The following is a 14,710-nucleotide window of genomic DNA, read 5'->3' on the forward strand; positions in this document are numbered from 1 at the left end:
GACATAGAAAAATATTATAATAATATTGAAATATGTGTTTTTGTCATCGTGTTAGTTGTACTTGAATGAAGGAAGGCGTTGCCTGTGATGATCATTTGAGGGATATTTCACTGCCAAAAGAAATATAGAGACTTAACAGATAATACTAAAATTCCTTGAACACTTAAAATTCTACCTACATTTTATACAACGTTGGTTTGTCCTCAGTGTCTGAATAATTTTGTTTCTAAATGTGAGAAAAGTCAAAGTTGGATCAGCTCCAGTGCATGACAAAGGCAAATGAAGCTATAGGCTTTGCAGCAGGTAAAGGAAAACCTACCTAGCTCTTATTAGTGAGTGGAAAAACAGGAACTTGCTGCACAAAGGACACCAGAAGGAAAATTATCCAAGCTGTGACAAGAGAAGCCTAGCAGAAAGTGTACTGATCACTAGTGGGAAATCTGTTAGCTGGTAACTCCTCTTGGCATTGCATCAGTATTGATGAGTAGCTGGGAGAGGCTAACTAACTGGTTAACTAAGCATTTTACTAGTTTACCCACTCAGGAGGTAATTTGAAGCAGGGAAAACAAAATCACAGTGAGCTGCTCTGCAGAGCTGTGACACCTATTGAAGCCAGTCAGTTGATAAGTAGCTAACTTTTGTTCCGTCCCAGCAAAATGACTACTTCGCTTCACTAGGTACTAACAAAAGTCCTTTTAAGTTTCTTCTGCTCAAGGAGAACACCATTAGTCATAGTTAATTAGGGTTGTTTACAGAAAACGACTGGTGTCTTAAGTGTGTTACTGAAAAACTTGCAACTGTTCTGGTCTTCTGTTTCCCTTGTAAGATAATTCTGTAATAGGAAAGGCATCACTGCCTGATGTTTTTGAGGAAAATAACCCACAGTCTTTGGGATAAGAGCTGTAAAAATTGTAGCACTTAGCCACCTTAATTTTTTTAGATCCTTTTTGAAGCTTGAAAATGTATAATTCTTGTTATGTGGTTTTGAAATCTAAAAGATGGAGTTTCAAGCATGGTTTTGTTTTTCATCTGCTAACTATAGCGAACAAGAGACCTTAAAATAATGTTACTCCAAATTCTAAACAGAAGCAATTGTGTAAAAATTGCATGTCAAGATGAGTGTCAGACCTCTAAGGGTTTTTGTCTGCTTTTCCTAGACAAAAAAAAGTGGAATGGTGGGCCCCACTGTAACTCAGTTAATTGATTCCTTTTAGGCACATTGGTGGGAAAAGAAAAGGGAGAAGTCTCATTTACATTTGCAGGATGCTTGACTATACACTGATTTCAGATGTATGTATTTTACTGTGAAATGTCGTGGTAGAGTGTCAGAGTCTTAATAGGGTTTGCCTCCTCAAACATAAAGCACATCCTTGCAAACCCTGCGAAGTGAACAAAAGAGGAGGTACTTTTCCCATGTTAGCTCTTAGAAGAAATCTTAAATGTTCCTTCCTCCCCTTTGTCTTGGATGTGTTTGTGTCATGTGTTTACCCTCCTCCTAAGGTATGGGAAAGGAGGACGGTGAAGTTTTAGTGCAGTAAGTGAAACTTAACAGGGGCAGACATACACACTAGCATGTACGTAAAGTGCAGCTCAGTAGATTTCAGTGTTTTCAGCCAGCAGTTTAAAATTGCTATTTTAAATTCCAGTGAGTGGAATAATAGAGAAGTTATCATGTCTAGGAACTGCAGTTGGCCTTTGTAAAGAACGGCTTGTTAGGAGGTTTTATAATTTACTGAGGCCACAGCTGGCTGCCAGCAGAGCTATAGGAATGTGTTCTCTCTAGAGCCTGGTAGCTGGAGATGAAAAGGATCCAAAGCTGTCACAAAAGCAAATAAATGCTTTGACTTTAAATGAAGCATCATAATTTATAAGAGGCTCTGCTTCTCAATCCCAGTGAGGTATATGGATCAGCCTCAGCTCTTTGAGGTTGAGCAGAATCGTCTGCCTGGCTCTGCTGCAATTCTGGTATCTGCAGTCTACAGATTTGGAAGCATTTTCACGGTTTGGGCTTGGAATTGTTTCTTTATCCGTGCTGTTTCTTTCCCACAAATTCTCTCTCTTCCCTTTCCCACTTCTTAATGTTTCATTAGCTGCTTTACTGTTTGATAAATAATTGTACCACTGTTTGCACCTGGCAGGTCTTTATCATGATGCACAGCACTGTGGGACTAATCACCAAGACGCTTGGAGGTTTATGGGTGCCTTTTGTCATGAGTGATTTGTTTGGTTTTTACTATCTGAGTGAATTGTTCTTGCAGTCTTGTTCTTCAATTAAGAGCTGGGGAACAAACTTCATTGAGATGCCTTGGTACTCCACTTATGGAAAAAAAAAAACACGTTCAGGTTTTCATTTGGTTTGGTTTGGTTTTAAAAGATGCACACAGATGCACGCCTGCATTAATGTATACCAGCTTCCTTACTTCTGCAGCTGCTTCTCAACAGTCTGCTGATTAAAGCAGCAGGCAGTGGTCTGGTGTCAGAAATGAAGGATAGAAAGGAGGCAGATAATCATTAAAGGAACTTCTGAATACTTGTCAGACTGAGAAGAAATGGTTTTGTTTTCCCTTTATGGTCTTACTTCTCCTATTAAACAACAGTGTTTTGCCTTCTGCTCCAGTCTTGTTTTGCTTTGCAATTTACTTGCTTTTAAGAGTGAAAGGTTTAAGAGAGAAATAACTAGATGAGATCCTGTAATTAACATCAGCTGCAGGAAGCAAGTGGGACAAATGAGTTCAAAAGCCCTATGTTCTGCTGCTTATCTCATATGACATCTAGTCCTAGCAATACAAGCAGAGGCTGTGAATTGTGCACGGTGTTTTATTTTTATTTCTTTTCCTTTACTGAAAGGCAGAAGTCTGTCTATGTGTTCTATGGCACAGCAATTCAGAAGCAGAAATAACTCTCCTTGAGAAGGGAGTGGGAAATTCAGGGGATTACAGAATAGCATTTCCTACTTCTAAATTCGACTGTGACATGTTTTAGTCAGGGTATGTGAATCACAGTTATGATTAGAGGAGTAAAAGAGGAAAAAGATGTGGTTTTCCTTAGAACACACAGATGTCAAACGATTTTCAATGTAGATTTTTAGCATCAGCTGAAATAGAGTAAGACTGCAATTTTATTTTGAAGCATCAGTGGAACAGTGAAGTAGTTCAAATATGCTGGTCAAAGAAAAGGTATAGAAACAAATCCTTAGTTATCGTCTGGAGATGAGAAACCTCTGGTTAGTTTATAATAACATTGTGCTTTTTCCCGTAAACATTACACATATGTAATCTGACATTGAAGACGTGTAACAGCAATTTATCCACAAGTTTTTCCTAATCTTGCCAAAATCTAATCGCTTTGATATAATCTTAGAGGGGAAAATTCTGCTAATTGCTGTGGCTTGATAGTTTTCAAAGTCACCATTCGAAGTATTTTAGTAGAACTGTTAGGTAAACCTACAAGCTATCTGACCCAATCTGGTCTAGTTTCTGGGAATATTACACACTTCTCTTTGAGACTCCCATTGTTCCTTTAATAAGTGTAAAATTTAGCCTTGTATTTGATTGGGAGCATTTGTTTTCCTTTTAGCTATCCTCTTGCATTTAGGTCTTGTTTGTCATCTACCTTGTTTGGCAGACTATCTTTGGAAGAAACATAAACTGAAAATAATGTAATGCCATAATAATCGTTATAACTGATAAGGGATCTTACTGATTAGAAGCTGCCAGTCTCCCAGAGCCTCTGTATCTGACCATTTTGGTCATCGTTTTGTCCAGAGGCAATACCATTTCAGATCACCCTCAGCAAGAAGTCTAATGTGCTATTTTATTTTATACTCAAGCTTGAAGAGAATAACGCTGCCAGCGAGGCACTAAAAACAAAAGAAGCCAGAGCTTCTTTTAGCTGACCAGTCAACTAAATATTGACCAACTGTCTTCATGAGAAAGAAATAGATGACACTGAATAAGCTAGAGTCTAGTTTTCCAAGAAGCAAAATGATTTTCCCAAATCAATACAGCTCATCAGATTTCAGAATAAAGGCTGCAGAGGATGTGACAGTGATGGAAGTGGCTGTATGTTCCTTTGTGTTTGAGCACATGGACTCGTGGGGGAACAGGCTTTCTTCATTTATTTCAATGCTTCTACGTGCTCTGGTATAAATCTTTACATTAATAAAATGTTGTTAGGTGGCATGCAGAGGTACTCATCTCACTGCTCCAGCTCCATGGCTTCAGGAGATATTCGTCGCTCTGTAATTGCTGCTTGTTTCTGAATGCAACTGACAGTATGTCATGTGAGTCCAGGGAATGTATGTTTTGCTTGTATCTCATTAAAGGCATAATGCAGCTTTTTTGAGCTAATGCGTTGTGATTGCAGCTTTAAATAAATTGTACTGATGACTTCATGATGAAAAGGAAAGAAAAGGGCATGCCACTGAATAAGGTATGTGTCCAGCTTTGGTTGACATTACTCAGACCTTACTGGAAGTCTAATGGATGTGAACAGAGTTTGTTAAGCTGCTGAAGAGGCTGCTGTAATTTATATGGCTGGAGCACCACTGACTTGTGTTAGTGTCCAGCAGGGCAAATTGATCTTAAAGAGCAGGTTTTAGCCTTCCAGACCTTTTAACCTTTAAGCTTACTAAGCTTTCGTAAAGTGCTAAATTAACACCACAGTTAAGTGTCTCAGAGGTTTATGACTGTGCCAACAGTAATTCATTATGCATCTTTTCCTTAATGCTGTCGTATCTTCTCAGCTTTATTGTTATACAGTACTTGTTCAGATAAAGTCCAGTGTCCAGGATGACTAATTGCAGATCTGTGCTCCAGATGGTTTAATTACAGGATGTGGTTAAAGTGACTTTTCAAACATCCAGCCCAGCAATACAGCAAATGCAGAGTCTTGGATTTCCAGGCCACCTGACAGTCATTACATTCTCAGACTTGCTGATGTTGATGTCTGTTATATGTGCACCTGCTGTAGATGCAGTTAAGTTGTTCTTCCATGCTCGACAGCGTGTGATTAAAGTAGTAAATAAATTACATGTCTACAAGATCAGTATTCAATATAAGAGACTTGATTTGATACGCAGAATGTTTACTGTTAATTTTAGGTTACTTTCTTGATAGAAGCAATCAGGAAAAAATAAGCCATTTGCACTGGAAGCCTAATGTAAACATTGTTCTCTGTTTTTCATGCCTGAATGAATTGCAGGTGTATATGTGGATATGGAATTTATGATGATGTGGTGGATACTTAGAAGCAAATGAGTAAGGCTGCTCTTGCTAAACAAATAGCAATAAAAAAAGCTTGACGTAATCCTGAGGTTACAGATTTTCATCCTTCTGCTCTTTTTCACTTGAAATAATTCAGTTACTGTCTGAACAGTGAAGTCATGGATTAAAAAATGTGCCACTTGCAGAATAGAACGTGTTTAATCCTTAGAGGTATACTTGCTGATGGTGGTTGCACTCTGGTTTGGCTATCCCCCAGCACGTCTGTATTATTTTTACTTAAGAAAGCTGGGACAAAAGGCAAATGAAGTATGGTTTGCCATCAGATTTATGGGTTCAGTTATCAGAAGGATGTGAGGAACTGGTTTAGCTATAATGTTACATCAGCTGATGATGTCGTGCCTTCTCAGTATTAAGAACTGCCTCTGAAGTTTGGAGACGTGCTATGTCACAGGACTACTGCTGCAAGAGTGTCATAATGAACTTTAAGAAAAGTAATCTTACAATAATAATTACAAAACACAGTGTACTTTGGCAGATCTTCCCCTTGACATCAGCAAAAATTATATAAAATGATGGTGTAGTACAGAAAGGAGGAAGAACTGTTAGCCAAATGGGAATTTCGACCTAATCTTCACTTACGTTTAAACAGTAGTTGTTGGTAACTGAAAGGAAAACAAGTAATTCCTAGATTTGGAAGACGGTGTAGATAATATTCATCAAATCACTTACAGAAGTGTTTGGAAAGTGTTTGTGCAGATTAGCTTTCGCCAGAATTTTGATGATAATTTTGTCCAGGTTCTCTGCAAAGAATCAAGGGAACAGATCCTTTTTAAGAAAGGAAAACACACGCACTGTCTCTTTCAGATACCTTGTCTTTTGTGTTGTCTGGCAATGCAGTCAGCGTGAACTAAAATAGAATTCAGTCTCAATTGTTGTGTTCTGAACAAAAAAAGCAGCCTATGCTGTAAAATATGAAGGCAGGTTTTCCAGTCTGCTTAACTGAGAAATATCTACTTAAATTGGAATTTGAATATGTTTGTTTTCCAAAGCCTGTATTTAAAACAGTTGTGATCTATATTCAAGATACTAATGTGAGAATTTGATTCCTTACAGCATGACCTCATTTTCAAAGTTTTGAATACAAAGCTTAAAAATCCTTCGCTGATGTTTATTGCATTAAATGAAGCCATGAAAGCAATAACTAAGTAAATAAATATTTATCTTAGACAGGGTCCCTAAGTCTTTTTTTATCTACAGGAGTGTATGCTTGTGAGACTTAAGAATATCCTTACGAGCTTGACATGGCTGATAAAAGTGCCATATAAAAGCAGTTAATATGCTCACGCTCCTCTCCTGGTGCTAACTATGCCTTATGATAACGATTACTTACTTCAAAATAGCACCTCTACATTTTCTTATGCTCACTGTGAAAGAATATAGCTGTTTTCAAATCGAGAGGAAATAATGTAGATATCTTTGTTTTCAAATTTTTATGACATTATTAATGGTAAATATCCAATGACATTTTAGTGATGTTCTTTGCTGTGCAATCACTGAAAGAATTTAAGGGTAGTGAAAGGAAGCAGCAGATATATCCCATCCACAGAACTCATAAGAAATGTTTCCTTTCTGGAAGTGATTTTATTACAAATGACTTTTGTAATATTTGACCTTCCGTAATAAAATGCAAGTGGAAATTGTCACCGTTATTTTATATAGTTTATTATGTTATTATCTATCAGGACTGCTTGTGTAAGGTGGTTTTGTGTTCTTCTAGGCATGTATTAGTTTTTCCTAAGTAGTGTTGTTTGTGTTTTTTTTGCCCAGACTAGCTACCCATGTTCTGGTTGTTAAGGTGATGAATGAACTGAAAAAATCTCAGTACATCCAACATGTATAAAAATACCAGTATTCATAATCTCTTTTTGCTCCTGATGTGAAGGTGGAACTTCCATTAGCAGTGGTGGACATGAGGTGACCATCTGTGTGTACTTTCACCTTATGTTGAGAGTTTTGAATATTGTTCTAACTTGGCTAATAAAGGATTTTGTCAAGAAAGAGATGGACAAGCTTAGGGGAATTGAACTGTAAGGCTTCTAAGAAATGCGATCCCATTTTCCTCTGACAGATTGCTTTTGGCAGTCCCTGAGCATTAATTGTTGACCAATTATTGTGTCTACACCTTAATAATAATAGGGGAGTATTGGTTAAAATTTTTCAGATTTTGGAAAGATTATTTCTTATTTGTAGCTGCTTTATTTTAGCATATTTGACGCTGAGAACTGCAAAGTGTATTGCATTGTGTTGTATTTCAGAAATACTGTAAGTGAGTAGTTGTGTAGTTTGCATGTGGAATAATAATGAATTAGATCATGAAATCTGTTCTTTTGGGATAAGCTTTGCTTTATTAAATCTAAATCATGTGAATTGTGCTCTGATAACTGTTAAAACTGACTTGACAACCTTAGGTTGGTAGAAGAAGCATTTGTATGTTATTTATAGATATTTATCAGTATTGTAGGACTCTACTTCACAAAAACTGGACTAGATATTTTGGCCAAGTTTCCTGAATTAGAATTTGAGAGTCCAGATACCCTTAGATATACTGCATTACAAACATCTGATTTCTTCTTCTGTTATGCAGTAGTTGTTATTTTAGGTTGTTTATAGCCTCTTGGGCATTGTTTTAAAAGTGAAAATACAGTTCTGTATTTAGATAGTATGAAACTTCTGGGATTTTCAGACTGCCCTCACATTTTCACTCTTGTTCAGACAATGCTAAGAAAATGATTGTTAAAAGATTGTTGCAGATTAATGGGCAGTGGAGCTGTGAAGGATCTGGAGCGCAAGTCCTATGGAGTGTGGCGGAGGGTCCAATTTTGGGGGTCTAATTGATGCTTGGCCGAACATGGGCCAGCAGTGTGCCCAGGTGGCCAAGAAGGCCAATGGCATCCTGGCTTGTATCAGAAACAGTGTTGCCAGCAGGAGCAGATGATTATCCCTCTATAGTCAAGAGTGCTGTGTTCAGTTTTGGGCCCTTCACTACAGGGAAGACAGTGAAGACCTGCAGTGTGTCCAGAAAAAGGCAAAAGAGCTGTGAGGGATCTGGAGCTCAAGTCCTATGGGGAGTGGCTGAGGGAGCTGGAATTGTTTATTCTGGAGAAGAGGAGGCTGAAGGAAGACCTTCTACAACTCTACAACTACCTGAAGGGAGGTACCAGAGGGAATGGCTTCAAGTTGCACCAGGGGAGATTTGGATTGGATATTAGGAAAAACTTCTTGGGAAGAGTGGTCAGGCATTGGAACAGGCAGACCAGGAAGTCGCTGTCTCTGGAGATGTTCAAGATATGCTTAGATGTTGTATTAAAGCACAGAGGATAAATCTTAGTGGCAGGTGGATGGTTGGACTAGGTGATCTAGGAAGTCTTTTCTGACCTTGATGATTCTATGAAATGCATTTCTTGAAGTTAAACTGAAAATGCCTTCAACTTGTGTACCGACTCTGAGACATAGAAGGAAGTGCTGGCTGAGGTTCTTTTTTTTGTGCTTGAGCTCTGTATGAGGACAAGAATTCTGGATCAAAGAAGCTTGTAATAGTACACGCTGACTGGATTCAGCAGTAATAATCCTTTATCTTCAGTAATGCATTTAACATACTAAGTGCACTATTTACCTGTCTCATATCCTTTTTCATTTCTCAGTACTTTGGTCTAACACACCTTCCAGTTGCATGTTGCTTTTGGGGTCAGTCCTACCTCTCATGTTACTTCTATTCTTTGTACCCATTTCTTTGATAACTTTAGAAGATTAACCGAACTATGCTCACTACCTGTTCTGCAGAGTCTTACCTATGGTTGTGTAATGTGCTGTTCATTAGGTAAAGGAAATTGAATCCTTAACACAATTACTCTAACACAACATGGGGGTTAATCTTCCCTCCCACTTATGTACTGGGACATTCACTAAGTCTAACAAACTTAACGAGATGGTAAGTGTAACTGATGGCGAGAGAGGAACTTACTTATGTTTGCTTGTGAGGTATCGACTTTCTTACCCTTGGAGGTCATTTGAATGTCTTTTAAGAATTGCTGAAATGTTTATTGATTTCAGGGTTTAATTATTATACCTAGTCCACATCTGCTCCTTTGGTCTCTTTTCTAGTAACAAATAACAGACTGTGTAGTTTCTACTAAAAGTTAACTCAGCTCTGTTAATAAATTAATGTATAAATACAGCACACATTAAGAGAGAGACAAGAAAACTAATATTGTGGAAGATGGAGATTTAGTGTGGAAGGACTGCCAGTGAAGCAGCCTTTCCAGGTTCGTGGATGGCTTATGGGAGCTGAGCATAGGACTGCTCCAATAGCAAAGCCTGATTTGCACTTTGAGGCTCTGAGGTGTGTTGATACACAGGTTTCAAGGCACAGAGTAATGCCAGCCCTGCAGAATGATGACGAACCCAAGTGATCCATCTTAGCACTCAGGCAGCATTGACTCCCTCCTGGAAGCCACAGGAATGGAAGAGAATGGTGTGGGATAGCTGCACCGTAGCCATGTGGCTGCAGGCATCTCTCTCAATGATTGGGTCTCCAACACACCAGAGAGATCACCAAGATGCCACAGCTGGCAGCAACACAGGCCAAGGGCCACTTCCTCCTGCAGTCTTGGCCCATGACTGCTCATGGGAGCCATGAGCAGAGAGAGCAGTATGGCTGCAGTCCTTCCAGGCCTTCCAGGTGCCTGGATGTTGATCCAGGCCTGAAGAGCCCTTGCATGCGAAATCCTGCAGCCATCCAGTTGTAGGGCTGGCTGAAAACCACGTGAGGAATGATTTCTAAATCTGCTGCAGAGAATTTTCAAGGAAATCCCTTCTTCCTTTGTATCTCAACTAACAACACTTCAAACGCTTCCTTGATGTTAAAAGGCCCCTGAGGAAATAAGCTGCTAGCTGCATGTTTACTTTACCTTGGCTCAGCACAGAGGGACAGTTTGTGTGCAAAAATTGGAAATCGCACTGCTAAGACAAAGCAAGCAGCCAGGCCTGAAACGTTTGGCACAGTGCCATTATTATATCCGTTACGTAAAAGCTAGAGTTAGAAGAGGGGAAGTGTAAAGGAAAAACAAGTCACAAGGCTGGCAGCTGCAAATTAGTGTCTTAATGCCTCTTAAAGGTCGGAAATGTTTTGCTGTATGCCTTTCTTTGCTAAGTAAAATACACGTGCTTTCACTGTATGTTCTAATGAGAAGAGGTGACTTGTGCTTATGCGTGGTTGTGAATTAAAGGGGTCATTATGTCAGCTAGTCCATAAACAAGATAAGTTATCGCTGTTATCTGTTGAAGGGGAGGCTGAAAACACTTATATGACTTTCCCATCCCCCCCGTTTATCTTTTGGTCATGTAAGATAGCCTTACCACACAGGCATTTTAGAGGGATAATTTGAAAATTATCCAAGATTCAATTACCTTTAGGTGTTGGGCAGATATATTTGCATTTAAAAGCGATTTTAAATGGAGAAGCAATTAAATTACAGTATATATGTATTTAAAAGAGACCTCTTTCTACATATCTTCATTGCTTTTTCTCTCAGTCTCACTAAATGCTTGTGATTTCAAGTCTAGTCCCTTGCTTTTCACAGATGAAAAGGCAAGGCAAATAATAGATGCCTCTGTCTGTTAAAGAGATCTTACATGTGTATGTGTGCGTGTTTGTGTATTTGGATATATGCAGTTTCAAATAAATAGAAGTGTCATTATCATATTGTTCAAAGCATAGCAGATTCTCCTTGGTCACCTACTGATTTAAACACTGTGACTGGTGCTCAGTTTATGCTGGCTGGCTGCCAAGCAAAAGCAATTATGTGCAATAATAGCAAAATTAAGAGGTGAGTGTTGCCGTTTTACAGCAGGACATGGCAAAAACCATTTCCTTCTGTCAGCTCTGTCTTGATTACACACAAAGTCAGGCATGCACATCTCATACACATACACGTACACACACACATATTTGCACGCAGGCTCTTTTTCTTTTTTGTTTGCTCTCTTTCCTGTGGGTTTCACCTCGAGGTCACTGAAACTAGGAAAGAGGAAGCGTATAGACCACAGTGTTTGAAAGCAAACAAGAGGAAAACTCTGACTTTGTGGAGAAGGAAAAATATCAGAAGAAAAACAAAACAAAAAAATCCTACTCCAGTTGTTGTGATGTTGGCTGTGATAATACTTTGTTTTTTCCCACTGGCAGGTGTCCTGGTGGTAAACGTTACGTGGAGGAACAAGACTTACGTGGGAACGCTGCTGGACTGCACAAAGCATGACTGGGCCCCTCCCAGGTAGGCAATTGTTCTAAGTGTGTTTTTTCTCTGTTGAGTGAGTTTTCACTCCCACTCTCCGTCAAGAGACTGTATAGAGATAATAAAAAGCAAATGGTTATAATTGAGAACATGCAGTCGTGAAATGAGTAATTCTCTCTTCACCACTGAAAACTGGGGGCCTGCAGGCAAGATGTTTTATTTGCTTTTGTTTTGTGTTTTTTGAGACGGACTGGGAGATGCATGGGATTCAAGCAAAGGGAGGTTGATTAAAAATATATGTATATTTCCATAGGTTTCGAAGAATTTTCTCTCCGTTGTAATTACGTAGTCTCATTTTTTACGATTATTGTCTTTTTTTTAATCTCGTTCTTTCTGAGATTCCAACACTCTTATTTGGAAGGACATCTGTCCTTTAATACACGTGAAAGTTCTGTTATGGGAAGCAGTGTTATTTTGACATATCTCTTCAGTTCACAGCTCCTTCTGATGACATCTGCTCTTGTTTATATTTAGGTTTTGTGAATCTCCAACGAGTGACCTGGAAATGCGAGGAGGAAGGGGCAGGGGGAAAGCGGGCAAGGTCCGCTGCAACTGTGGCTATACCTGGAAATGATACAAGTTTCACTGAGTCTAGAGGACTTCAGAGTAAGAATCGAGGTGGTGCTAATGGAAAGGGAAGGAGGGGCAGCCTTAACTCAAGTGGGCGCAGGACACCCCCAAATTGCTCTGTGGATGAAGTCAAAGCCAGCCCCTCATCTACAAACAAGAGAAAAACTAAGCCTCCTATGGAGCTAGACTTAAACTCCAGTTCAGAGGACAGTAAGTGTGGAAAACGTGTTCGTACCAACTCCAGAAGCACTCCCACCACCCCACAGGGGAAACCAGAGGCTACTTTTCTGGACCAAGGCTGTTCTTCTCCAGTGCTGATTGACTGTCCTCACCCTAACTGCAACAAAAAGTACAAGCACATTAATGGACTACGATACCATCAGGCTCATGCACATTTAGACCCAGAAAACAAACTGGAGTTTGAGCCTGACAGTGAGGACAAAATTTCAGACTGTGAGGAACCATTGAGTAATGCGGCACTTGAATGCAGTGAACCAAGCACAAATCTGCCAGGCTTTGATCCACTAAAAGCACCAACATCTCCTTCCTCTGTCACTACCCCAGGGACTCCCAAGGGAAAAAGGGAACCGACCAGCAATGGCACCAGTTCAGTTATCAGTTCCAAAACTGGCAAGAATTCGGGCAAAAAGAAGGGTCTGAACAGTGAACTGAACAGCCTTCCAGTAATTTCTAACATGTCAGCCACACTGGATAATTGCTCTGTAACAGATGGCAATTTGCAAACTGAAATGCCAAAACTGGAGGCTGAAGGGTTAATAGACAAGAAGAGTTTGAGTGATAAAGGCAAGAAAGCTAATAATTGTAAAGTGGATAAAAACATTTCCAAACTGAAAACAGCCCGGCCCATTGCCCCAACGCCAGCACCGGCTCCTCCCCAGCTAATAGCTATACCTTCTACAGCCTTTACAACCAGCACTACAGGGACAATACCAGGACTGCCCTCTCTAACAACTACTGTTGTTCAGGCTACACCAAAGAGCCCTCCACTAAAACCTATTCAACCAAAGCCCACAATTATGGGAGAGCCAAGCACTGTAAACCCAGCTCTCACATCACTCAAAGACAAAAAGAAAAGGGAGAAGCGTAAGCTAAAGGACAAAGAAAGCAAAGAGAGTGGAAGCCCTAAGATGGATTCTAAGCTGGGAAAGCTAGAGGATTCAAAAGGGTCTGGAAAAGATTTATCTGGACATTTTTTAAAGGACCATCTCAACAAGAATGAAGTGTTAGCTAATGGACTTTCTGAGTCTCAAGAGAGCAGGATGGCAAGTATTAAGGCTGAAGCTGATAAGGTTTACACATTCACAGACAATGCGCCCAGCCCTTCTATAGGGAGTGCCTCCAGGATGGAATGCAGCACTTTGGTGAATGGACAATCTTCAATGGCGCCACTGCATGTGTTGACACAAAATGGTGCGGATAGCGCTGCTGCTAAAACCAACAGCCCTGCTTACTCTGATATTTCTGATGCAGCTGATGATGGTGGCTCTGACAGCCGGTCAGAGGGTGTGAGGTCAAAGGCCAGCTCTCCTTCGGATATTATTTCTAATAAGGACAGTGTTGTAAAAGTACATTCTTCAACCGCATCACAGTCGGCACAAGCGAAAGAGTCCCATTCTCCCTATTACCATGGCTACGATCCTTATTATTCTCCAAGTTACATGCAGTCTGGACAGGTCAGTGCCCCGGCAGCTGCAAACTGCAGTACCCCACAGGGACTGAAGATCAAAAAAGAGGCAGATGAAGAGGCTGAAAAGAAAGAGAAGGGGGAACCGTCAGAAGCCAAGAAAAATGAAAGTGGCTCCTCTAATTTGCAGCCACAACATCAGTCAGTAATAACACAAAGACACCCTGCACTTGCTCAGTCACTTTATTATGGACAGTATGCCTATGGGCTCTATATGGACCAAAAGTCCTTAATGGCCTCTAACCCTGCTTACAGACAGCAGTATGAAAAATATTATGAGGACCAGCGGCTAGCAGAACAGAAGTTGGTACAGACTGGGAGGGACTGTGAAAGGAAGAATGAACCTCCATTGAAGGAAATTGGAAAGGATGATAAGCAGAAAAATATTCCATCTGCAACTATTTCAAAGGCTCCTTCAACTCCAGAGTCAAGCAAAAATAACCCTAAAATAGGGTCTTTGGTCCCTAACAAAGGTGAGGAGACGAGCAAATCACAGATCCTTTCCAATCACCAGCTGCAGCTTCAGTCTGACAGTTTCAAAGCCAAACAAATGGAAAACCATCAGCTCATAAAGGAGGCTGTGGAGATGAAATCTGTCATGGACTCCATGAAACAAACGGGGGTAGATCCAACTACACGATTTAAACAGGTGAGATCACAGGAAATTGAACAAGAATGTCTTGGTTTGTCCTTAAAATGTGAGGGATTTTATCCCTGATTTTGCCATGTTCTTCTACCTTTGCAGTCAAGCAAGCTCCGCCATCCTTTTTTCATGCTGGATAGTACTGTGGTCTGTGAATAGACCAATAGAACTTTCAGTTGAGCTGCTTGAAAAGAGAAAAAAAGATCTAGTAAGGTGG

General features: G+C 40.0%; 1 protein-coding gene across 1 annotated transcript in view; it reads left to right on the forward strand.

Moving 5' to 3' along the window:
- Positions 1-14,710, forward strand: part of ZNF608 (zinc finger protein 608) — an 86,826-nt gene that overhangs the window by 67,096 nt on the left and 5,020 nt on the right. The window contains 3 exon segments of the mRNA XM_031557456.1: positions 11,467-11,554; positions 12,050-12,101; positions 12,103-14,499. Of these exon segments, the coding sequence (XP_031413316.1) occupies positions 11,467-11,554; positions 12,050-12,101; positions 12,103-14,499 (2,537 nt within the window).

Source organism: Meleagris gallopavo, chromosome Z (genome assembly GCF_000146605.3).
Source record: "Meleagris gallopavo isolate NT-WF06-2002-E0010 breed Aviagen turkey brand Nicholas breeding stock chromosome Z, Turkey_5.1, whole genome shotgun sequence".
NCBI classification, from domain to species: domain Eukaryota; kingdom Metazoa; phylum Chordata; class Aves; order Galliformes; family Phasianidae; genus Meleagris; species Meleagris gallopavo.